At 40.3% G+C, this 26990-nt stretch overlaps 1 protein-coding gene across 1 annotated transcript in view; it reads left to right on the forward strand.

The window, feature by feature from the left end:
• The first annotated feature begins 2710 nt into the window (after positions 1 to 2710).
• LOC115418532 (TSC22 domain family protein 2-like) overlaps positions 2711 to 26990 on the forward strand; it is a 35259-nt gene continuing 10979 nt past the window's right edge. Inside the window, exon 1 of the mRNA XM_030133036.1 lies at positions 2711 to 4919. Coding sequence (XP_029988896.1) covers positions 3361 to 4919 — 1559 coding nt within the window. The 5' untranslated portion in view covers positions 2711 to 3360. The remainder of the gene's footprint in view (positions 4920 to 26990) is intronic.

Below are 26990 nucleotides of genomic sequence, written 5' to 3' on the forward strand. Positions count from 1 at the left end.
AAGACCCAAACATCCACCTCTAACCCTTGAAGACCCTTAAAGATCCAAATGTCCACCTTTAACCCTTAAAGACCCAAACATCCACCTTTAATCCTTGAAGACCCTTAAAGACCCAAACGTCCACCTTTAACCCTTGAAGACCCTTAAAGATCCAAATGTCCACCTTTAACCCTTAAAGACCCAAACATCCACCTTTAATCCTTGAAGACCCTTAAAGACCCAAACGTCCACCTTTAACCCTTAAAGACCCAAACGTCCACCTTTAACCCTTAAAGACCCAAACATCCACCTTTAACCCTTAAAGACCCAAACATCCACCTCTAACCCTTAAAACAGAGGGGACATATGTGTTTTCCACGTGACTATCTGTAAACAGGTGTTCTCTCGTGTCCTCACCTTTCTATGATCTGTGGTCAGATTTTTCATCTTAGACTGAACATCAGTTTATAAGTGACACCATAAACATCACAGTGGTGTTCTCTTTTTTCCTTACAGTGGATCATTTTTTGGGCTGTTGCACCTCTGGGCCACTGCAATAAATGAAGGAGATGTCAAAGAGTTTTCACCTGATTCTAAAATACATGTTAGATGGAGATTATATTACAGGACAGGGCAGCACATCACGGGAAAGTTGTAATGAGGACAAAGATGAAAATGTGCCACGTGTTCCTGATACAACTCAGGCTCAAGTCAGGAACTGTCAGGGACGTCAACAAGCCTTCATGTAAAAATGTGCAAACCTTTCACAGTTTAATGATACAATGAAGAATGTTTGCAGAAATATACAAACACACACTGGATGGAGAAAAACAGACCCCAAACTATCATCACTCAGTAGTTTTTAAGGCCCATTATCTAATCGTCCTGCATAACTGATGCCAATCCCACTTATGACATGAATGACCTGTTTTTGTGCCGCGTGTTTATCTTGTGACAAAAGCAGTGTCAAAAACCACTGATGGCCTTTACTGATGCAATAACCTCTGGACAGTTGAGCAATAATGTGAAATAATGACGGTATGAAGTCATCAGTGCAGTGTGATTTGAGTTAAAGTGTCAGATTACTGCTGAAAACCTCTGTGTGAGTGACAACAGGACTGTCTTTACAGATTTGTGGTCATTAGTACGAGGCCCATACGTTGTGTGTATTTCTGTTAGTGTTCAGCACAGGAGTACAGTGTAAGCATACATGACATTTTTGACATTGTTTTGAAATAGGATTACCAATAGTATAAGGAAGAATTACACCTTAAAAGCTACAGATGTAACTGAGTGAATTTAGATAAGCTTTAAGAGCAGGTCTCAGAAATGAAACAACAGAGATACAGTTCCTTAGTTTGGACATGTGTTCTGTCCTGACGTCCAAACTGTCTGTACTGGCTGAACCTTGAACTGAGAGTGGCAGCTGGACAACACAGTATAAAGCTTAACAAGGGAAATGATGAACTATGAAGGAAATCAAACAAGAACAAAGAAAAATCACAGCTTTTCCTGGTTGAATTTAATGATGATCCAGATATATTTAGTGTTGATTTATTAATTAAGGTATTTTATCACTTAGACTGCAGTTGCTCTTTATTTTTATTTATTTATTTATTTATTTGCATGTAATAAAAACAGCAAAAGAAAAACAACAACATTCAAACAAGTAACAAGATTCTACAGGAGAGGTTAGAAGCCAAAAAAAAAAGGCTTATATGAATACCTCCCCCAAAATGAACAATACACAACAAATAATTAAAAATACAATATAACTGAATTAATAAACTAAAGTAAAAACAATAAAAATGCAATCCACATTACAAATCATCAAGTACAAATCAGATGATATACAGCCTTACATTTTTTCATGAATTAAAGTCCTTTTCAGATGCTTTTTAAACAGTGATAAAGTAGATGTTGATTGAAGTTCAGGCCTTAGATTATTCCACAGATTTGGTCCACGATATTTCAGAGAATACTGACAGACAGAAATTTGGCAGTACGGAAGAGAAATTTGCTTGAATATCGTGTAGAATAGTTGTGAATAACAGAAGACAACATAAAGAAATGAGAATTTTTTTTATTCAGATTCTAATTTTGCTGGCAAATTTGCAGAGATTATTTGTTTTTAGTATCACAAGATGAAAACATAGAAGGAGGTTTAGTTTTAAACAGCAAAGGGTTTGGACTAATATGAAGCAAATGTGTGTTTGTGTTGTGGGTGTCAGGGTGTGGAATTCTTTGGCAGTGGAAGAGAAGAGCTGGACAAATATTTTTCAGTTTAAGAGGTTGTATAAGGACAGAATAGAGAAGCTTTATAAAAGCATGTAATGGAATAATTTGATTTATGGATTTTGGATTTGTTTTATTTTCACTGACTATTATGTAAACTGTTTTTTCTGTAATAGCTGTAACAGTAACGTATCTGATGGAAGCAGATGTTTGAAGAAAGGGGCAGGTATTAGAAGTGTTCTTCATCCTGCTATTTCCAATCTTTTAGATTAGAATGAATAATAAATAAAATGAAATAATTATAAAAAATATAAAAAATAATATAGATATAAAAATCTATCTATCTATCTATCTATCTATCTATCTATCTATCTATCTATCTATCTATCTATCTATCTATCTATCTATCTATCTATCTATCTATCTATCTAAATTTTACCCACATACCCAGGATGCACTGCGCTCTTGCCATCTTGTCAGTGGTTTAGTTGCTGGTTGAGGTAGAAGAGCGGCAGGCAGGAGTGAGCTCTGTTAGCTCACAGTTAGCCCATTGCCGCTGTGGTAAAGTATTATCTGTCAGCTAGCTGCTAGTAGCAGCTGCCAAAAGTGAGCTGTTCACAAAGCAGGAGACGAAACTTCAGTGACTTTGAGACTTTTTCCTGTGCCTACTGCTGGATTATACATTTATTGTGGAACTCTCAGGGGTTTGTTTACATCATGAAGTCGCAGATGCTGGTACCAAGGTAGGGGAAGTGGCTAACGTTAGCTACACAGCTACTGGTTGAGAACCACATCCATAGCTGAGTGTGTTGAGACCGGCTCTGCCTCAGACTAAAGTACCGGTGGAAGCTGCTCTACACGGACTGGAACCGGGGCCTGTTTCCGACAGGCCGACCAGTGGTGGAGGAGGCCGGTGGAGGGGAGCGCTTTTCGTCTGGTGTGGGTTGTGACTACACCACGGAACATTTGTGGAGTTTCGGAGGGTCTGGCCTCGGTGGGGACTCTTTAGTCCGCTAAGATGAACAGGAACTGTGTGGAAATGACCTCTGACGGGACGTGTCTGTGTCACATCCGTCAGTTGTGAATTACTGTGAAGTTTCATAGTTTCACCAGGACATAGACAGACCCTACTTTCATGCTGTGAACATGTCGAAAATGCCTGCGAAGAAGAAAAGTTGTTTCCAGATCACGAGTGTGACCCAAGCTCAGGTGGCGGCCAGTAGCATCACAGACGACACCGAGAGTCTGGAGGACCCGGATGAGTCCCGGACGGAGGACGTGTCTTCAGAAATATTTGACGTTTCCCGAGCCGACCAGGGTGTGTGTGAGCGGAGTTCATCTGAGGAGACTTTAAACACCGGGGTAGAGCAGCAGGAGGTCCAGGCGGCCCCCACAGGTCCCACCAACGGGGGACCTGCATCTAAAAGTACAGGCACTGGTCGGACCACCCCACATAGTTTAGGAGGAAATGTGCCTGTCCCAGGTCCAGCCTTTGTCCCCAGTCCAGTCCCCACTCTGTCCAGTAGTGTCTGTCCCACAGCTCCAGTCAGCAGCAGTTGTAGTTCCCGTTTCAGGGTGATTAAGCTTGACCATGGCACTGGAGAACCCTTCAGACGGGGCCGATGGACATGTACTGATTTTTACGAGAGAGATTCAGATTCAAGTAGAACTGTGGACAGCATTAAACCAAATGTAAGTCATGATCCCACTGTGGATGGGGACAGTGGGCTGGGGACCACCTGTAACTCTGTGGTTACTTCTAGTGCTTTTTCTGCACAGGCTGTGGACAACACTGTAGAAAGTGGACACTTAGTCACACAGCCCAACCCTTCAGAGCCTCTGCAACAAAGCTACAGGTTGATTCCTCAAATAGGGAGTGTAACAAGTGCCTTCCAGCCAACAGGGTATGCAACGACAGCATCACAGAAACCACAGGCCAACATAAAGCAGCCTGTTGCTCCTCAGACTTTTATGTCCAACAGTCTCAATGGTGTCCAACAAGGTGCCGTGCAGCAGAAGTCTCCTGTTGTGCCTCCTGCCACACAGGCTCAGGAGTATGCCTACTCTACTCATACTATTGGTTTGTCATCTGGCCAGCATTTTGGTTCAAGCACTCAGAACTTTCCTGTGACATCTGTTTCTGTGGGGCCCCCGACCAGCCAGGGACCCTCCCCTCTAGTCACCTCTGCTGGTCCTGGAGGCCAAGGACGGGGCATTTCTGCTCAGGTCGGGGATGGAGCCTTAGCACCAGGTCTCCACTTGCAAGTGACCAATCCCCCAGTTTTAGCCCCCATCCTACCAGGAAGTGGCCAACAGCAGCCTGCCAGCCAGACCCAACCCTTAGGAGGCTTAAGTGTTGCTCCTGTACCTTGTGTCACCACCACCCACAGCAGTGTCCAGAATGTGCCTGCCACAGTGCCCAGTACCAACAACATCCCCATGGGTTTGCCAAGTCTGATGCCTGGTACGGTAGGACTTGTCCGGCCCCAGGGGGCCCACAGTGGGGCCACAACAGGTCATCCCAGCGTCAGTAACCAGACAGAAGATAGAGGGCAGAAGTCTGATCTCCTACCTCAGTCCAGTGCTGGTGTGGTGCCAGGGAAAGACAGTGTAAAGCCTTTCATCACTGAGCGTCTCACTCTGCCTGCTCCTGCTGTCAACACCCTGTTTGGCATTCCCATTAGCATGGATGGAGATGACGACAGGTAAGAGAGCAGATACATGGGATGAGTCAGTAGTAATAGTAATTAAATATTTGTCACCACTTCTTATTTCACTGTGGGCTTTTTGTCTGCATGAATCCTGGATGAAAAGAAACTGTAGTACACTGAAGAATTTACTTGGTGTGTTTTTGTGGAGTTTGCCCTCATTCTACAGCAGTGCAGCCAGATGATTTGTATTAAACGAACAATAAAACACAAATAGTAGCTACCGTTTTGGAGCCCTGTTTGACCAAAGTTGTACACTCTGATGTTTTAAGGATAAGTAGAATAAGGAAACAGCAAAAACTTTGCCCTTTCTTGACCATAAATAAGCAGCCTACAGAAGAGTGAATTTCAGGAGGTCCCTTTAAACATCTGAAGCTCTGTGTGTTAAGCCTCCTTTAAACCACCGAGCCTTTTTGGGTTGGGGGGGGGTATTAGGCACTAGGTTAAGTTCCACAGCAGCAGTAGCTCTGTATTGCAGCCGAGAAGGGAGTAAGTTCCCAAACAGAGGTGTCAGTTTTTCTTCTCATGTCCAGAATGCACCCCTGGGCAGTGGTCTGAACCCACAGTATGAACTGGTATATGAATATAAGTGTTCAGAGTTCAAACTCTTTACTGACCTGCAGTAGCCTTGTCATGTTCACACTAGCTGCACTGCTGTAGGACTGTTGGATGGCCTGTGAACAGCTGAGCCCCCACTCTACTGTTCTAAGCAGGACCGATAGAGAGGTGATCTTTACAGAGGATGATGCAGAGGATGAGTTCACATACACATGCATGGGCCTCGTCTTCGCCTAATCCTCATTGTTTATTAGTGTCAACCATTCTACAGTTTTTATTATGAGTGTTACAGCCAGAGGTGGAGGGAGAGCTGTGTAGTGACCAGACTTTTATCAGCAGATAATTTTGGAGTTAAATCACTGTTTACTATGAGAGAGAGCGAGAGAGAGAGAATGAGAAAGAGAGAGAGAATGAGAAAGACAGAGACACACAGAATGAGAAAGACAGAGAGAGAGAGAGAGAGACAGACAGAGAGACACAGAGACAGACAGAATGAGAGACAGACAGAGAGACAGAGAGAGAGAGAGACAGAATGAGAGAGAGAGAAAGACAGAGACAGAATGAGAGACACAGAGAGATACACACACAGAATGAGAGAGAGAGAGAGAGACACACACACACACACACACAAAATGACAGAATAGACGAGGTGACATCATTCTGTGTATCTGTGGTGATTGTGCCAGTGATGGAGGACAGACACACCTTTGGTTATGACAGTGTGGACAGAAGCCTGTGTCTGTGATGTCCCTTACATGTCCACACTATATCACCACTACTGTGTGTGCCGTCTGTTTGTTCATATAGGTACAACCTGCCTTTTGACCTGTCCACATCCATGTTGACTCTACAACTGGACTGAGTGTTTTATGTTGACCTGTTAGGAACACTGTTGGGCAAATTACTCTAAAAAAAAAAAGTAATTAGTTATAATTACTAGTTACTTTCCCAAAAACGTAGTTGAATTAGTAACTGAATTACTCCTTCATAAATGTAATTAGTTGCATTACTTTTTTGAAAACCCTTCAAATATGTAAAAGAAAACTGATTTTTGAGTGTGTTTCAGGGGTCAGTTACACAGAGTAGAACAGTGTAGACGGTACTTCATTTAACTACATATTTATTAGAGTGTGAACAAAATTAAAGACATTATCCCTGAAATAATGAAGCAGTGTCATCCTTGGTGGGGTCTAGTGCCTCTCCTTCTGATCCTTTGGCAAATTTGAGTTAATGACAACAAGTGATCGAACTTTTGTGTCTTGAGGGGACTTCTGTCTGATAATATTAGTCCTGTCTCAGAGGAAATACTCATTCAGATGGAACTCATGTTCCCACTAAACGGAACTTCTTAACCATGACTTTGGTAAGGCTGGGGTCCACCAGGGCCCAGCTTTTCCACCCCATAAGGGGATCTGCATTTATGGAAGAAGATGCTCCTTCAGTTAATCCAGCATCTGCACTTTTTTCAGTCATTCCTCCCTGATACAGCGGTAAATGTCTTCAGTCCAGTCAGTCAGACTCACTGATAACTCCTCACCTAAATTAGCTGACAACCCCTCCCCATAAGTTAGCTGATAACCCCTCCCCATAAATTAGCTGATAACCCCCTCCCCTCCCCCCCCCCCCCCCCCAAGTTAGCTGCATTCAGGTGAATGTGGTGTGCTGTTGACAACTCAAACTCGTAGATGTCATTAGTCGTTCAGGTGAAGGCAGCGTGGACAACTCAGACTCATGGGCACACAGGTGACACATGAAGGCAGTGTGGGCAATTTGAATATAAGAACAACTCACTAACGAACCAGTTCTTATCATTCACTGAAAAGAGCTGTGCCTAAGACTCGACTCATTTGAGAATGTCAGACCTCTAGTGCCTGGCTGAGCCAGGACAGATAACAGCTTATAGATATGAGTGCAAAGTAACACACCACATTTCAGTAATGGTAACAGTGTTGTAACGTTTCAAATAGTAATTAATTAGATTACCTGTTACTGGAAAACAATAACGGCATTAGTAACGCTGTTATTTTTAATCCTGTTATTCCCAACACTGGTTTGGAATGTTGGAAACTCCTCCTTCATCATTGTTAGAACAGGGATATAGAAGGGATACAGCTCATACTAGGGCTATGGGATTAATCAATTTAAAATCAAAGTTGGATTTTTTAATTAGGATGATTTTTGAAAAAGGGAAATCTGTTTGACTCTGGGCTACCGTAGGCTCCTCCTCCTAACTGTGAGAGCGGTCTTTCATGGAAGTCCGTGTAATGACCACAGACCTTAAATGGGCCTTTGAGTGCTATATCATACACTGTATTTTTAAATGACAGGGTCAGATCAAAGTCAACATCAGTGTCCAAAATTAAAGTTTCTCTTATCATTTCTCAAAGAGGTTCATTTTTTAGCTCAAGAGCTCTATTTTATGGAACTGTTTACAAATTTCAGTATCAGTTGTATTGTACATGGGCCCATGTCCTGTTCAATAGTGTCTGTTTAAACTAAACTTCTGTCCATGTTTAATACATGTATGAACAGGTCTCAGTCAGGGATGTGACAGTACTCAGGAAAACTGTTACATATTTGAGTCCTTTTTAGATTTCATTTTATAATGATTATATCTTTGTCTTTCTTTCTACAAGTGATACTAAAATTTTGTAAACAGTTCCTTAAAATACAGTTCTTAAGTCAAGTCTGCCCCAGGACAACTGTGGTTACAGATGTATTTTACCACCACCAGAGGGGGAATGTGAGAGCAAATGAATAATGGGTCAAGAATGTAAAGCGCTTTGGGTGCCTAGAAAAGCACTGTAGAAACCTAATCCATTATTATTATTATTATTAATATTTTTATTATTATTATTATTATTATTATTATTATTATTATAATAATAATAATAATAATAATAATAATAATAATAAATGAGTCTCTTTGATAAATGATAGGTGGAACTTTAATGTATGACACTGATGTTGACTTTGGTTGGATCTGGTCCTCACAGTTTCATAAAAGTATTGCTCCTGTCAGAGGTATATTGTTCCATACACATGCTAAGCTTTTCAGTAGAATCTTTTCTAACTATCATTGTTACCTCCGCCAAGGAGGTTATGTTTTTGCCAGGGTTTGTTTGTTTGTTTGTTTGTTTGTTTGTTTGTCTGTCCGTTAGTGTGTAACATAACTCAAAAAGTTATGGACAGATTTGGATGAAATTTTCAGGGTTTGTTGGAAATGGGATAAGGAAGAAATGATTAAATTTTGGTAGTGATTGGGGGTGGGGGGGCCCACGTTTGTCTGTCCGTTAGTGTGCAACATAACTCAAAAAGTTACGGACAGATTTGGATGAAATTTTCAGGGTTTGTTGGAAATGGGATAAGGAAGAAATGATTAAATTTTGGTGGTGATCGGGGGTGGGGGGGCCCACGGGGGGGCCCACTGATCAGCCTTGGCGGAGGTCTGCGCTCTCCGAGTGCTTCTAGTTTGGTTCTGTTTTGAATGCATTGTGGGGGTGGGGTTTGAAGATGAGAATGATTTTCTCTCAGCTTGGAATGGTTAACATCTCTGCTCAGCATGTAGCATCTCCGCCAAAGTGAAGATGCCCTTGGGTCAAATAGCTTTCCTTCAATAGAAGCACTTAATCATTCACTCAGTTCCTTTTCCCAGGACACACTAACCTCCTCTTGCACTGTCAACTCTACATTTGGAATATTAATCATAAGCAATCAATACAACTTTGTCAAGCAGCAGCAGTGAACATACTGTATGTGTGTGTATATATATATATATATATATATATATTAATAACATTAATATGATTAATGTAAATGCATAAAGGTGATTCATGCCAGAAGTCATATGAACACTGCTATATCTTCTGCTGTATATGTTGAGTCAAACTGCCCTTTTGATTTGAGGGAAATTTTTGATGTTTAGTTATGCTAGAGAAAGGTGCACTCAGAGCAGAAGAGCCTTTTAGAGGAAGGGCTTATGATAGTTGATAGGCTGCACATTGGTGTATAATTTCATCACCTTTATATACATATATTTGTGTAGTATAAATGTGCCCATTTTGGTGACCTTACAGTCACCTTTTGTGGATGAACTTGTTTTTTCTCTTCCACCGTTTGGCTGCTGTTTTACTCCACACGCCTTCAGTTGTGTGTGGTTACAGTAAAGGCATTTGACTTCTGTCCTGAGCTAAAGAAAGATGCCTCCAAATAGCACTGGAGACAGATGAATTACAGTTTAGTAATAGTTATTATCAATACACATTAGTATTTGGCACCTGCATACCCCCATTAGTTACATCATGGTAGTCACAGTCATCTCTGCTGTAAAAGAATGCAAAGGTAAAGGTTATTATTCCCAGTTAGTGCAGTGATTTAAACCAAAAGCCTTCTAGTCTAAAGTATGATTTTATAAACTTTACTTTCCCATTTCCAAAACTCAGGCCAAACAAAAAATGTGTGTGTGGAAAATAATATACTAATAGAAATATGAGTACAAGTTTTCTAAGAAGGAAAGCAAACACTGTGTTTGACTGTTTTTTGTCATTTGTCAGGTTTGATAGCTCTAACTGTTGACATTTTGAAAGTTGAGAGGTTAAGTATTTTACAGGACTATCACTGTGTTTTTGAGCTTTTCACATAAACACGCGTGGAGACTTGCATGTTTTCCGAAGGAAATCTCCATCTATTCCCTCGTATTGTTAGTCATGCTTGTTTCACTACCTGCTAAAAGTATTTGCACTGTAGCTCCTCCTGTTTTACCCCTCAGCATTTTAACACATAAAGGGAGGGCGTAGGAATATGTGATGATGGGAAATTCAGTTTGGGGTTGGCTGTGTGTGTGTGTGTGTGTGTGTGTGTGTGTGGTGAGAATTGTCATTTGGTTGCTATAGTGCAGTGTTTTTTGACCTTGGGGCTGGTACCCCACATGGGGTCTCCTGAAATTTCTAGTAATAAAAAATATATGATGGGTTGAGAGAGACAATCCTAATACATAAAAAACATGACAAACTCTGAAGCTGAAACTGAAGCACTGTGGTACTGTTTATCTTTCAAATGTTCATTGTGGTCAGTTTCAGATGCTGCAGCTCTTTCATAATTCATAGTTCGAGTTACTGTTTATTCAGTATAAATTGTCAGCCTTGTAAATACAACCTGGACTGACTGTACATATCCTGACTAAGGAAAATCCAATTCTTACTTAGTGCAGTAATCTACACCTGGCTTTTCTGCCTCCGTCCATAATAACATACATTACATAGCCTAAATGTTGTCTAAAATTAACATTTATTTGCAACATAGTATACATACTAACCCTTACATGATTAAAAACACATTAATTTCAGCAAAAAAAAAAATTGTCTCCGTTTTGAAAGTCTGGGGTCGCCAGAAATTTGTGATGTTAAAATGGGGTCGTGAACCAAAAACGTTGGGAACCACTGCTGTAGTGACTGATAGCTGATCTTCCTGAACTTCAGGGGGCACACTGTGGGGTTCAGAATGGCTGTAGTTGTGGAAGGGGCTGGGTCTACCGCCCATGCACACAGGTCTACACCAGCTCTGCCTTTGGGCTGGACCACTGGCCTCTGTCCACTCTGTCCACTCTGTCTCAGTCCAAATGGCTGTCTTTGGCTTTGTCTCTCACCTTTTTAACACACCGTCTGCCTACCATTTATTGCTTGGCATTCAAACATCATCTTTTTTTGCTTATTACTGCTGCCGTCTTCTTTTTTTGTGGTTGTTGAATAGAGATGTGAATCTGAACCAGCCTCATGATTCAAATGGTTTATTTTTCACTCGTCAGTGTGACCATATATCTGTGATGCATCTTTATGGTTCCATTTGTGACACTTTCTCATGTATGATATAGACTATGATGCATTGAAACGGTCTATGTTGGTCTGCCATGGTCTTACAATGAACTAGAAATGCTGTGGAGAGCAGAGTCCTAATCATGTAGCTAACAATATAAAATCTAGAGGTGCTCTGTGTGTTTTTATCCCAATGACAGAAACTGGTCCATGATTACTATGATTCCACTCAGACTCTCACTGTAGTAGTGTAACTCTCGCCCTGATCGTTCATCTTATACGGAAAATAGTAACTTCACAGCTGAGAACTTAGTTCTAGCAAAAAGGAAGATATTGACAGAATATAATACATCCATGAGATGAAGCAGAAGGTCAAAACAGAACACGTATGAAGGTAGATTTGTTTTTTTATTATTTAATCAAAAGGAAAGTTGCCTGAACCAAAAAGAATATTTTCAATCAAAAAAAACTTCAGTTTGATCAAAAAAATCTTTTCAAAGAAAAAACGTTTGAATGCAAAAAAAATTGAAATCTGAAAAATTGCATTTGAACACGTTTTTCTTTGATTAAAAAGGGTTTTTTTTTTTGATTGAAGTGAATTTTTTTTTTAATTGAAATTTTTTTTTGGTTAAGGCAACTTTCCTTTCAATTAAATAATAAAGAAACAAATCTACGTTCATAACACGCAGACATTTGAAATAGAAGTACCACCATAACAGGGACACCTTGGCTGCCTATTACTGTGCTTTTGTAAAATTATGAATGCCTCAGTAATAAATGTTATAATATCATATAGTACTAAACTAAAATGAAATCACATGGTATTGTGGTGGTGTGCAGCTGTAAAGCTAGCTGTTTGCATAAAATGACTTTGCGATGGGAATGTCCACCGTGGCTCAACAGATGGTGAAACCCTGGTTTTCAAATGATCAAATAAATCCTTTGCTCTGAAGACGTCAACAGACACAGGCCTGAGTGTCTTAAAAGCCTTGGAGCCAGTGTATTAGGCAGAAGTGGAGGAACAGGGTGTGTCAGACAGCAGGGGGCATAGTCTGTCTGACATCCTGGATAAAACAGATGACAAGACACATCACAGGAACATCACATGACCCTTCTGAGGAAGGCTACAGGTGTTTTTTAATCTGACAGTAAAACAAACAAGAAATCATTAAGTAAGTAAGTAAATTTTATTTATAGAGCACTTTTCACAGACAGAGTCACAAAGTGCTTTATCAATTCAAATCAGAATCAAATTAATTATATTAACACATTATATTCTCAGTAGACAGTGTGAACCTGATCAGAGAGTGTTACCTTTGTGAAGACTCATTTAAAAGAACCCCTCAGACCCAAATAGAGAACCTTCTGACAGGTCCCTGTTACCAGGCTGTACTTGCTATGTGGGGGGTGTAATGTTCCAGTCTGTGTCGCATCAAGAGTTGGGAATGTAACAATAATGTGATGATTACTTTGTCACTGAGAATATGTTAGGAAGATATATCTGTCAACCCTATTAATACTTTGCCAACTAGGCATTTGTGTAAAATGATTAGTAAATGTTCTTTGTTTGTTTTTTTAATCAGTTGGCACCAACACTGTGTAACAGGCTGTGTGTGAATTAAATGTGATTAGTCATGTAAATGGACATGCACGTTGATCAATAAACACACAGGGCAGTGTATGGTGTGCTGTTTGAAGGGGTGCAAATAACAGTTACTAACTTTGTTGATTAATTTGATGGCTTTTTTTGTAATTAAGTAATTTGTTTCAGTAAATGTTTAAAAATGACCAGATGTCAAACAAAAGAGATGACATTTTTTTGAGGAAAGAAACTGATAAAAAGGAAAAATGATAATACCACTATGTTACCGGTCAAAAACCAAAGTTTTTTTTCCCTCTCCCTACTGGTGAAAATAAAAAGAATAAAGCTGAATAAGAACAAAATAAAAATAAAAAAAAGCACTAAAAATAAGCAACTGATGAGAACCTTCTGGGGTGACTTATTTTTCTCAAAATATTACTCAAATGGATTGATTGATAATCAGTATAGAGCTTCTTCATTTCCTTGCACAGATAAAGTGTGAAACTCTTTTTGTGTGGAGCTTGCAGTTCCACTAAACAGATGTCTGGTCATAGTATTAGAACCTATTTTCAACATTATTCACTACACTATTTTAGCAAACAGTTTCATTCATCATGTCTTTCTCAAACTGTTTCTATAATCAACTCCATGTTGTGTGCCTTGTATTTATAATCCCTCCTCATATTTAATGTTAGATGTTCTGATGTAAATTTCAGGAAGTTGGAAAAGTTTATAAGTGTATGTTTGAGACTTCTACTTTATGACAGTCAGATTTAACACATTTTAGATGGTGGTGTATTGTCTGACCATGGTACAAATCTGTTTTATTAATTAATAATAACTAATGCTGATTATGAAGTTACACTGATGTACAAAAAAAATCACTTCCTATAAAGCAGCACAAAGAGGTCTAAGATAAAAGAAAAGCCTAGTTGGTTGTGGGTCAAAACACTGAGCCTGTTTATGTGACCATAAAAGTCTGATATCTGGAAGTACCCGGATAATTGTAATAATCAGATTGAATGCATTTATGTGCACTTCAGAAATGCGATAATCGTAAACTCTGGTTTAGACGTTCCAGTCCATTATCAGATTTCTTTCAGAGTACATACGTATGTTGTGATGGTAGACTTACACTTCCTGTTATTGTCTTCTGCTCACATTTGACTATGTAACTTCTGTTCTTTACTGTTTTTAATAGTGTTTACACGTGCAGATGCAAAAGAACTAAATAAATCTGATTAACCTGTATATAAGAAGGAAGACATCGGAGTATTGGGGAGAAGTCAAGGTGTGTTGATCTGATTTGTTATAATCAGATAAAGCCGATCAGATGATCCTGTTTACATGATCAATAATAATCTGATAACTGCAGACATCAGATACTGATGGAAGTATATGTGAGGATGTAAACGGGCTCAGTGTTAATGTGATTCAAAAGTTCAGTAATAATGTCCTCGTGCAAAGTCGACTTTGAAGCTGAGCGCAGATCAGAGTTAAGACTGTGGTCATCAGAAAGGGTTGACTGGACATCTTTTGGACTAGAAGAACCCTCATATCAGCTGACGCTTTAGAATACTTGGAGTTGTGTGATGGCGTCATTCAGTCTGTCAGAGTGGAGGGGTTCAGTACCTGGACCCCCCCAAAGCCTGAGAGGGCTGAACAGTGACTAATGAGGAAGTGTGCAGAGCATGGCAGGCAGCTGCATGTGACTCATCCATTCTGTGTCTGTACTGGGCCTGGCCTCACTGGGGACTGCTTCAACTGTTTATGGGGTTTGGTTTTATCAGTGCAGTGGCATGAAATTATAGATTGACTGAGAAAGTTGAAGAAAAGTGAAACATGGTGAGATTTTAGGGTCGAGCTTACATTGATCTTCTTGACATGGATCCAGAATCATGGTTGATGCTCTGTTCATCCGTCTCCATCACTGTCTTGGCTCTGGCTCAGTCCAAAATCTGACAAAATAAGGCTCCGTTCACACTGTAAGTAGATGTGGCCCAATCCAATTTTTATACCCATATGTGACCTGGATCTGATCTGTTAAAGACAGTTGAAACAGCACAAAACTGACCCAGACCACTTTCATATGCGGTCCTAAATCTGACCCAGACCACTTTCATATGTGGTCTTAAATCTGATACAGATCTGATATTTTCCAGTGGGACTTCAGTCTGAACGTCCAGGTCGCATTTATCCAACCTTTACGTCATTGAAATGCGACAAACGTCTCAGTTGTTCGTCCCAGGAGGAGCGGAGGAAAACCGTATTTCCTTCTGTAAACACTGTGTGTCTGCGTGGTCGCGTATTCCGTCAGGACCTCTTTTGTGCATGTGGGTCACTTCAGGGTCACATTCAGTTCAGACTCAAAACTGATAGAAGTTGCATTTAATGTAGAATAGGAACCAACACACAAAAAAATCAGATTCACCAAAAAAAATCCCCAAACCTGCTGTGTGAACATAGCCTTAGATTTAAGATGAAGTGTGTATCTGAAGCATGTCTGACCCTTTCTCCTCAGTATCAAAGTATTATTATTCATTGAAATTAAATTTTTACTGCCGTTTTTGTTCCATATACCACAGCAGAATCCAAGAGGTGTGAATAGTGATGGTTCATTTAATATGGGTGTATATTATGAAGGTAGTGCTTTATAGTAAAACTGGAGACACTGACACTGACATTGCTCATCTTACTGTACAATGGAAGCTTGGAGTTCCTCCATATGTACTGTAATAAGTGTACTATTGAAGTCTAAAGAATGTCAGAATGTCAGTTTGGAAATGAAACCTTGTCCCCTTGTCCAGGTGGAACAGTAGATGTACTGTAGGTGAACTGAAGCACCATCCGCTCTCAACACCATCCAAGGTCACATTTACTCTGGAAGTCCATCGAACATCTGAGGCACACAAAGCTCATTCTTCTGCTTACTTTTTTCCTCGCTTGCAGTTCAGAGAGACGTAAGTTTAGTAAGAACCCTGGTTTCCTGCTTTACTTAGATGTCCGCTTTCACATTGTGTCAAACACTTGTTTTCTTCTTTTTTTTAAATGCACTTCATCTTGTATGCCTTTCATTCGACATAGAATCATTATGCCCTTCTTACCTCAACTCTGCTAAATAGCAGGTTTTTGTGAAGTAGCAGAGGTGAGTCATTGTAGCTGCATACACTGATAACACTTTAGTCAGACTAAACTGCAGCTATGAACACATGGTGCCCAACACATCACTGAATCAGGCCCAAGCTGTTCTAGGTGCTTCAACACGTTCTTTGTTTCACCCACTGAGACCATCTAGACCATACTGTCCAACTACCTTCAACTAATACTGATATACGGTAGTAATAGTGTAATATACAGTATACTAATAGGAATATCAAATACTGGTTATTTTCATTATTCAAGCCCCCATCTCTGAGCTGCATCTGAAGCCACACTTATTGATTGCTTACTTAAGTGTTTTTCAACCTTGGGGTCAAGACCCCACATGGGGTCACCTGGAATTCAAATTGGGTCGTCTGAAATTTCTAGTAATTGATTAAAGAAAACCAAAAAACGTACTAATAAAAATCTGTGTTGAGTTGACAGAGCCAATCCCAAACTGTGAGTGTGAAACTGAAGCACTGTGGTTCTGTTTATCTGTCAAATGTTCATTGTGGTCGGTTTCAGATGCCACAGCTCTTTCATAATTCATAGTTTGAGTTCTTGTTTGTTCAGTATTAATTGTCAGCCTTGTAAATCCAAGCTGGACCGACTGTACATATCCTGACCAAGGAAAATCCAATTCTCCCTTTGTGCAGTAATCTACACCTGGCTTTTCTGCCTCCGTCCAGAATAATATACATTATATAGACTAAATGTCCTCTAAAATTAACCTGGGTTTGAAACATAGTATAGAAAACTATTACAGGATCAAAAACAAATTAATTTTAGAAAAAAAAAAGTCTCTGTTTTGAATATCTGGGGTCGACAGAAATGTGTAATGTTGAAGTGGGGTCAGGAGTAAAACAGGTTGGAACCAGTGGGTTAGTTCCTCAGTAATAAAAAAAACCCATCTATAATTATCTGAATTATTCTCATACTACTGCTCAAACAGAACATCTTTCTGCCTTTTTAACAAGTGGTTATCCAGCACAAGCCAAACAGACCCTCTGGTCAGCACCTTGGAGTCATGTGATGACTGGTTCATACTGAACTTTCACACAAATGTGCAACTGAATTCTGAATTCTTCATATGAATCAGCTACTGAGTTTTAGAAGTTGTCAGGTATTGGATTTGAAAGGATTCTTTCTTTCTTTCTTTCTTTCTTTCTTAGATGACAGCTGGTACATTACATTTGACTAGTCTATTAAAAATCTATACATTATATTGCAAATTTTGGAATGTAATTTCACATTGTGATATGTTTTTTTTTTTTTTACCAACATTCTTTTTATTATTTTCACAACATGACAAGAAAACACAATTACATATGTTGAACAAACAAATCAAAGCAATCCCACTGTGTGTGTGTGTCTGTATGTGTGTGTGTGTTCTCTCCATGTAAAGTAAATAAATATATCGGATACCGGCCGATATATCAGATAACGTCTTTTTTTTTTTTAGCTCCCAATATTGGTATTGGCATTGACCCCAAAAATCCCATATTGGCCGGGCTCTAGTCCAGTAACTAATATGTCAGAGGTCACTGGGCCAGCGTCATGCTTTAGGAACCAGTTGTACACTTTATTGAAGAGGTTGGGTCATGAGCCCGGCTAAGTGAAGCCAGTACAGTGGGTTTGGAGCTTCATACTGATGCTATTAACTGCCACCACACTGAAGGAACCTCCTCATGTTCTGAATATTACTGACTCGTTACTGTTTATGGTAACAATTATGTGTAACTGGACAGAAATGAACACCTCTGTGTATGAGAATGCACATGTAGGTGTGACATAGTTCCAGGTCATCTGTCACTGACTCCATCTTTGATGTCCTAGGCTGCCTAGAACACTACTACTGCCTTAACTGTGGCCCTTCACTGTGGAGGGTTTTCAACTTCAGTCAGTTATCCCATCACATACATCCTGTAGCTTTGTCTCCTGGGTGGGAACGGTTGTCTGTGGTGGTTAGCTGCATAACTGGTGGAGCCTTCCCTATGATGGTCGTGTCCCCGCGCAGAGGGTCATGTCTAGGGATGGGAATCGTTAAGAATTTAACGATTCCGATTCCATTATCGATATTGCTTATCGATCCAATTCCTTAGCGATTCTCATTGGGTAAGGGAATAAAAGAGTACAAACGGATGTGTTTGCATTAACTGTCTTTTATATTTCCATCTGCACAGAAAATATAACATATACAGTATGTACAAATAATAACAGATGACACTGGCCCAGTCCGGGGTTGTGTGTGTGTATGTGTGTGTGCAGTGAAAGTGAAAGTGAAACTAAAGATGCTTTACTAATTCCTCTATTGCCGCATTTCTACTTCGTGGAACCGGTTCGACTCGGCTTGGCTTGTCTCCCGTTGCTGTGCGCCTCATTTCCTTTCCCTTCTTACCTTCGGAAACTTGTATTTGAGGAGTTACAGCATTTGTTGCCCGCACCGGAACCGGCCCGGCGTTCACTCTTCCGCTACATTCACAAGCGTTGCTAAGTATCGAATACGTGACATTCCTGTAAATGATTCACATGCTGTGGACAAATGTTTGAGGATATTGGAGGGATTCCACCCTTTTGAAGATATGGAAGCTTTGACAGTATTCCAAGTAAGTGGACCTGGTGTCGTCTTTTTAGACTGTTTCTGCCTCAACGCCATGTTGGCTACGTTCTGACCAAAACAATGCAGCGTACGTTTGACGTCATCGCGCATGCACAACGAAGGCGGAATCGATAAGCGGAATCGATAAGCAGAATCGTTAAGCAGGCAGGCAAACAATTCCAAGGAATCGAGCTACTGGGAACCGGTTCTCAAAAAAGAACTGGTTCTCGATTCCCATCCCTAGTCGTGTCCCCGCGCAGAAGGTTGTGTCCCCATGCATTGGGTCGTGTCCCGTGGCACTCACTCCTGTCACCATGAAGTGCATTGAGAGGCTGGTGATGAGGCACTTGAGGCAGACCATGGAAGTGGCTGAGGACTCTGAGCATACAGGCAGAACCGGTCCACAGCTGAGCCCATCTCTGCTGTGACCCACCAGACCATCTGTCACCTGGGGAATAAGGACTCCTATGTGTAGTTGTTGTGTCTGGACTTCAGTTCTGCATTTAACGCCATCATCCCACAGAAACTGGTGTCCAAGCAACACTAGGAGCTAGGGATGTCACCATACCAAAAATTCAGTAGTCGATACCAATACCACTAAAATCACACAATGCTTGATACCAAAGTCAATACCACAGCAAAAAAAACAAAAAACAAAAAAAAAAAACAAAAGAATCCTAAGAACCTATAAACTTAAACAGAACTCCTTCCAGTATTTCCATCTAAATGAATCTTGCTGTTTCCTCTAACTCTCATCTGTTCCACTGTCAGTCACAGTTTACTGCTTTGAATGCACACACCTGATTGGCTGAGTGGGATCATGTGGGATGGTTCTACATACATGTAACTGGTCTGTGTGTTTCCTCACCTACTCCACCTTAAGCTTCACCTGTTCAAATAGATGCACGCTTTTATTTAATATATTTCAGGGTTATCATGCATATCTAACGTGTGAGTGGCCTGTGTGTGCTGGCAGGATGTCGGACAGTGTCCTTTCCCCAGGGTTTGAGGTCACTGGCTCCTCATGTGGGGTTACGGGTTAGTTCCACCTGTGACCCTGCAACAACTCTTCCTTTTACATCAACTATAATGTTGGACCATTATGTTTCTTTAGTTCGGCTGTGGTGCGACGTTCTAATCCTGCTGCATTTACACCCTTAGTCACTGTCTCCCACTCCATATTTTTCCACTCATTATTTATACCAGAGGAAAGACAGTCACACAGATGACCTCAGCTCACCTCCACCTCCAATACAAGAAAATCAGTTCCACAGGTGGTGAAATTCTTCCTCTTTGATATTGTTGGTATATTCCCCATTGTTATTTGGACAAATGTGAAAACATACCATGTATTTCTACTAGGGCTGCACGATTAATTGATTTTAAATCCAAACTGGATTATTTAATGAGGACAATGTTTAAAAAAGAGTAATAGTCAAATCGAATTTTATCTCTCGGGTCTTCAGGCCACGCGCCTCCGGGCTACCGTAGGCTTCTACTCCGGGCTTCCGTAGGCTTCTCCTCCGGGCTATCGTAGGCTCCTCCTCTGGGGTACCGTATGGTCCTCCTCCTCTGGGCTACCTTAGACACCTCCTCTGGGCAACCTTAGGCTCCTTCTCTGAGCTACCATAGGCTCCTCCTCCTGGCTACCGTAGGCTCCTCCTCCGGGATACCATAGGCTCCTCCTTGGCTCTGGATGGAGTTATATGAGACACACAGATGCATCATGGTGGTTCACGTCCACATCACATGGGTTTCACTAACGTTGTGCAGTGGAGTCACGGCTGACAGACAAACAGATGAGTTTCATCCTAAAAACAACTGGGTTTGGCTTTTTCCCAAATGACCGAGTCCAACCAGCAGTCATTTGGTAAATGACCCCCCCGTTCTGGAAGTCTGGAGGAGGATCTAAAACGGGCATTTCCTCTTGCATATTTTGTTCTAGATTTTTTTTAACCCAGTGTTTATGTTCAGTAGTGACTTAATCAGACTGTTGTTGTTCACATTTTAGTAGGTTTATGTTCTTGACACATGTTGCAAAATTGCACAAACTATTTAAATTTAAAATGTTCTGGAAGGTTCTTTGGGTAAATTGTCTGTTTTATTTCTTTTTTAGGGTTGTGTTTTACAGAGGGAAATTGTTTGGTTGCACTGTTCAGAAACTGGCGAATTAAAAAAGATCAGTGTAAAGGATTGGGATCAAATCGAGATCGTGATTTTATTTTTAAAAATTGTGATATGATATTTTTGCTGTGTCACCCTTTCCTATTTTAATTAATGTCAAGCTTGAGCCACATCTAGGCAAAATAATGAAAATGTACAAAAGAACTAAATTAGAAAAGAACTGCATTTTTTTCCATTGTTTATCTGTTAAGTCTTGTATATTTTTGTAGTGTCTTTTATGAATAATTTAAAACCAAAAATAACCCTGTTTTTTTCCCTTCAACTGTGACTGTAACAAAAATCAGCCTGTAAACATTCATTTGACATTTGCTGTGACAGCTACTGATACCATTACCATGACAGTGTTTATCAGTTTTGATTATGTTTCCCACTTCTGTATTTTGACAGAAATATTGTTAAATAAGTCTTTACATTAAGTTGTTTTTACATTGCAATGATTTTGCAAAAAAAAAAAAGCCTAAAATTGTCCATATCATTTTTATGTATTTTCTAAAACATCTACCCCTCATATAGTAAGATTGAACATGACTGTTTACAGTTGACAGTCAGGCTGAATATTTCTGAAGTCTGTGTACTGTTTCAAAGGTATTCATGAGATTATCATATTATTTTTGTTCTTTTTAATTGGAAGGATCATAAATGCCCTAGTTTCTTCTCCTTTGAGATTGCTCACTTTTTTTCAGTGTCATAACACACGTGCAAAGGCCAACAGTGGAAGTGCTGCAGGGCTTCTCTGAAGAGTCAGAGTAGGAGGTTTATGTCTAAACTGTAAATCTGATTGACATAAAACCCCTGAGGTTAAGTGTGCAGTATGTGTACACGTGGTATGTGTGTTTCCATCACGTTTGTACTGTATCCAGATAACAGGTTGTATTTGCCTTTTAGAGGTGAACTGACTCCACCTTACGCTGTAATCTTTCTACTCTTTACATTTTCAAACACGCAGGACTTCATTTGACTATAGACTCAAGTATTTGCCTGGAGCAACAATAACTAGTTCAAACTTCTCTGCACAACCAAATTTGTTGCAACATCACAAACATTAGCTGCTAAACTTGTAAATAGGACTGATTTTCAGGATAATTAGGCCCGAGCCCAGACATACATGTCGGCGAGGGCCTATTAAAATCGCATGGATCCGTTTTTTTTTTTTTTTTCTCTCGCCACTTTGCACGCAAATTTGACCTCCTGAACATTAACGAAAAGTCAATTTTATTTGATCAAAAATTCAAGCCTGGTGAAAAATTATTTTATTTGAAGTCGCCAAGAAAAAATATTGCAAAATGACTCGGTAGCGCCCTCTCAAAAATCAAAATACATTACGCGGATGGGAGCCCTCCCCAAATTTTTTTCATCATACAAACATGAAACTTCGTACAGACATAGCTCATGGTAGGACAAGTAAAAAATTACATTGTGGCCACGCCCTAAACCCAACAGGAAGTCAGCCATATTGGATGGAAGTGTGGACGTCTAAAATCCCACCCCTCATACTTTCATCATCTCCTCCAAGGGTTCACATCCAATTTGGACCAAAGTGGGTGAAGATCACCTACACACATGTGTGATCAAAAGTTACCATTTACATTTTTGATCAAATGTTGGGAGTGGCTGTGATGACCTCACAATGAAGCGGCGATGTTTAGAAGTATAAAAGTGTGTATATCTCACACATACAGTGTCAGATTGAGTTGGACCTATGTAACATTTGTGCGGAATGACAACCTGAACACGATGATATGTCACTCGTATAATTGGATCGTAAAATGGCTCTCTCACGCCCCCTACAGTTTTTGAATGGGAGTGAAAAAAATTTTTTGACGTAAGCAAAAAAAATTTGGCACACACATCCCTCATGCCAAACTGAGTCAAAAAGCCAATGAGGACACACCCCTATTTACAATCGTGTTGCCATGACAACACCAAAACTGTGCCCTTCAAATGAATGGGATTTTGGTACGACTCTATTGCTGAAAAACTCTTTGTGTTCCACTAATGGTACACAGACTGAAAATTACACTGTGGAAAAGTAGAATTTTCCAGCAAGAAGAGTTTTCAAAATATTGAAAATTGACTTGGCCACGCCCCCTCAAAACATGAACATACATTGCGCGGATGGGAACCCACCAAAAAAAAATTCCACGGTGATAGATTAAACTTGGTCCAGACATAGCCCATGGTAGGACAAGTAAAAAATTATTTTATGGCCCCACCCTAAACCCAACAGGAAGTCGGCCATATTGGGTGGAAGTGTGGACCTCTAAAATCCCAGCCCTCATACTTTCATCATCTCCTCCTAGGGTTTACATCCAATTTGGACCAAACTGGGTGAAGATCACCTACACACATGTGTGATCAAAAGTTATCACCCACATTTTTGATCAAATGTTGGGCGTGGCTTTGATGAGGTCGCAATGAAGTGATCATTTTCAAAAGTATGACACTATGCTTATCTCGCAGAATGTCGGATCCAGCCCACAATACAGTGTCCTCTCACTGTCTGTGGTCTCGGCGGTCGAATGGGGAGGCGGTCGCGTGGGAGGGCGAGGGCCTTAACACCGCTTGCAGTTTTAATTTAACTTAATTTTAATTCTGGTCATAAACATATTTACTTTATTTCTGGAAATAAAACGTGGAAGTCAGTTCAGACCTGGGTGTCCAACAGTGCCCATGGTCAACTTAAACAAAGGTGGATAAATTCCGTTTCTGGTTTCTATTGTTGATGCCTGTTAAATATAATGTATATTTATACATCTTTATGTTCTAGATTATAATGTCTGAAATTCCCCACACTTCCAGCATAGACTACATATTTCAGTAGAACAGGTGCTAAAATATCCAAAAACCACCACTACAGACCATTGAGGGTAAATCCTTACGTTCACTTTTCAATTTGGTGTCATTCTGTTGTCTTTAGACATTTATTATTTGTTTTATTTTATACCTAAGCAAAAAATATCAGCTAGCTGATATAAGTAGATGGATCAATGTACTTTATTTCTCCCAAACTGGGAAATTACAGTGTAACAGCAGCATGACACTCAACAAAAATGGAATAGAAGAGTAAAAAACACAACAGGGATAAAAGGGAAACTCGAACTGCTGCTCATTGTTACCTCCACCAGGAGGTATTGTGATCACTTTGCTTTGTGTGTTTGCGTGCATGCGTGTTTGTTAGCAAGATAACTCAAAAAGTTATGAATGGATTTTCATGAAATTTTCAGGAAATGTTTATACTGGCACAAAGAAGAAATGATTAAATTTTGGTGGTGATCGGGGGGCAGATCTGTCTTGGTGGAGGTCTGCGCTCTCCGAGTGCTTTTCTTGTCTGTATCTGTATTTGGTAAAGTTAGAACCATGTGCTGTTGCTAATTACATCCTGTGTTATGTCTGGCATAGATAACATTTAGCTGTTTGTATTTTGTAATGAACTCAATAGTGTCCTTTCTACCCAAGCTCAAATATAAAAACACAACACAGACAAGTTGCAAAGTCAGAAACCTGCTTTGGTCCGTCTAATGCAGGGGTGGCCAACCCTGGTCCTGGAGAGCCACAATCCAGCATGTTTTAGATGTATCCCTCTTCCAACACACCTGATTCAAATGATAAGCCTATCATCAAGGTCTGCAGAAGCCTGATAATGACCATCAGGTGTGCTGGAAGAGGGAAACATCTAAAACAAGAGAAGTACTTGGAGAGTGCACACCTCCACCAAGACAGATCTGTGCCCCCGTCCCCCCGATCACCACCAAAATTAATCATTTCTTCCTTGTGCCAGTATCAACATTTCCTGAAAATTTCATGAAACTGCGTCCATAACTTTTTGAGTTATCCTGCTAACAAACAAACACGCAAACACACAAAGCAAAGCCACAATACCTCCTAGCGGCGGTAACAAGATGGATTGTGGCTCTCCAGGACTAGGGGTGGCCACCCCTGGTCTAATGCATATGACAGAAGTAGTTAAGACAGATGACTGTGTGGATGTTTGATAAATCGCTGTTGACAGTTTTGCTGGGTGCCAGTGACAGCAGGTTCATCAGTCATCTTCAGAAGGTAGATCCTGTACCTGACTGCTCATCTACTGCTCTATGAGGACACCAACAGTAAAGGCTCAGTTTAGGATATACAATCTGAAATCTGGGTTGGTTGGGTTGGTTGTGTGTTTTGCACACTGGTGTGCCTTGCACATGTGAATATAGTGTGAAATGTGTGTGGTTTGTTTAATTGTCATGCTGTTTCTCCATTTTCATCCTTAAATTAATTTACATCACTAGCACCATTAATACTCAGCTTGCTACAATGTTTTCAGTTTATTATAAGACTGTTACACTGTAAAATAGACTATGGTGAGGCACAGGAGTCAGTATAGTTAGCGGGAGACACTGGACTGTATGACAGAGTTGAACCTGGTACTGGCAAAAGGGGCGGGGCTGCAGTAATGAGGGCTCAGAGCCATCTGCAAACCGTCAGGGGTGAGCTAATGCAAAATAATAGCTAGCTTACTGACTCGGTAAAATGCTGAACTTAAGCACAACCCACAGTCAAGGTCATGACACAATATTTAACTCAATAAATGGAAGCAGTGAAAGTCTGGTGGTTGTCCTGGCAGTCGCAGAGTGGGACATGAAAGCCTTATGTTCACTAGAAGGACAACAGAAGGACTCTGCTCTTTGGAGCAAGTCTGTTGGCTTCAGGTGGTCTTTACTTATACTACATTCTTTGAGAATTTGTTTCATTCCACTAGATAACCAACCATCTAGCCACAAAGGAATATTTGAATATTCAGTCCATCATGAGATCAGAAAAGCAGGAACAAGTGTGTTCAGACACTACTTAAATGAAGTTGTTGAAGGTCACGTGGCCGTGGCGTTGACCTCTACAGTATGCTAGGCTCTTTTATTTTCTTTAAAACTCTGTCAACATGCTTTCTCTGTGTTCTACTCATGCTTCTGCTATCTCTCCTTCCTCCCCCTATAAAATGCAGGAACCCCTCCACTGCTTTCTTCCAGGCTTTTTGGCCCTGCAGATTACCAGGGTCAAAGCCTGTCAACACTAGGTATGAGCCTGAGTGTGTTTGGGTTTTGTGTGTGTGGCCTGGGTTGGCTGCTTAAACCACATGTTGCACCCCTTAACTCTCACGCACCATTCAGCAAAACGTCAACTGGACCTGGTTATTCAGCTATGTCTGGAGTCCTTTAGTTTCATTTTTATTACAGCATGGAATCAACTGTTGTCCACAAAGTCATTCAGCCTCAAGACTTACTAACCTTTATTGCATGTTTAAAGTTTTCAGTTTTAAACCAGCTTAATGAGGTTTTGTTTATTTTGTTATAAAAACATTTCCTTTCCCTTTCTATAACGTTGTGGTTGGGAGGTGCTTTAAATAGACAGTATTATGTTTTAAAAGACGTCTTATTTGTGGTTTTACAAGAACATAACGCCAGCATCCTAACTAAACCTTTTGCTCTGTTGATCAAACAATAAGAATTCAATCTTTTTCTTTTTTTTTAAATGCACATATAAATATTTGTGAAATAAATACAAATGTAATATATTTTATATGCATCTTTTCATTTCTGTTCATATGTTCCTTTGCCTGTCTGTCAAATGCTACCAGGCCCGTTGGCATGAAACTTGGAATTAGCTCAGAATGAACCCATTACATTCTTGGCAAATCCAGAAAAAAGGGCTGATGTATGAAACTTTTTCACCCCACTTTTTATTACCTTGGTGTCCGTGGTGGAGGAACGTGTGAGTCACATGTAAAAACTGAGTTGATGGACTTGCTGCATGTTTGTCTGTTTGTTATGAATGGGAGAACAGCATGGCACTAGAGGAAGTCTCTGGGTTCATTTTGTAACAACAACATATGAAGGTTCAGTGGAACCTCGTTCCAGTCACACAGATGCAGTAGTCTACTCAGGTCTGTTATAGAGCCACAAGGATTTAGCAGCACAAATAACAGATCACACAGAGATCCCGTAACCGAGACTGTGCTCAAGAACATGCTCTCCAGAGGCTCTGCTTGAACTAGCTTATGGTCGGAGTTTATTCAGATCTGTGGAGGGCTCCTTAGTGGGCCTTCTGTCATTTTGGCATTCTCAATTGTACAGATATTTAGCAGGTTAAGTCCATAAAGGTCTATATTTAGAAAAATGGTGTGAAAGTGTACATTCTCAGAGGAATATCTG

Source organism: Sphaeramia orbicularis, chromosome 4, assembly GCF_902148855.1.
Source record: "Sphaeramia orbicularis chromosome 4, fSphaOr1.1, whole genome shotgun sequence".
Taxonomy (NCBI): Eukaryota; Metazoa; Chordata; class Actinopteri; order Kurtiformes; family Apogonidae; genus Sphaeramia; species Sphaeramia orbicularis.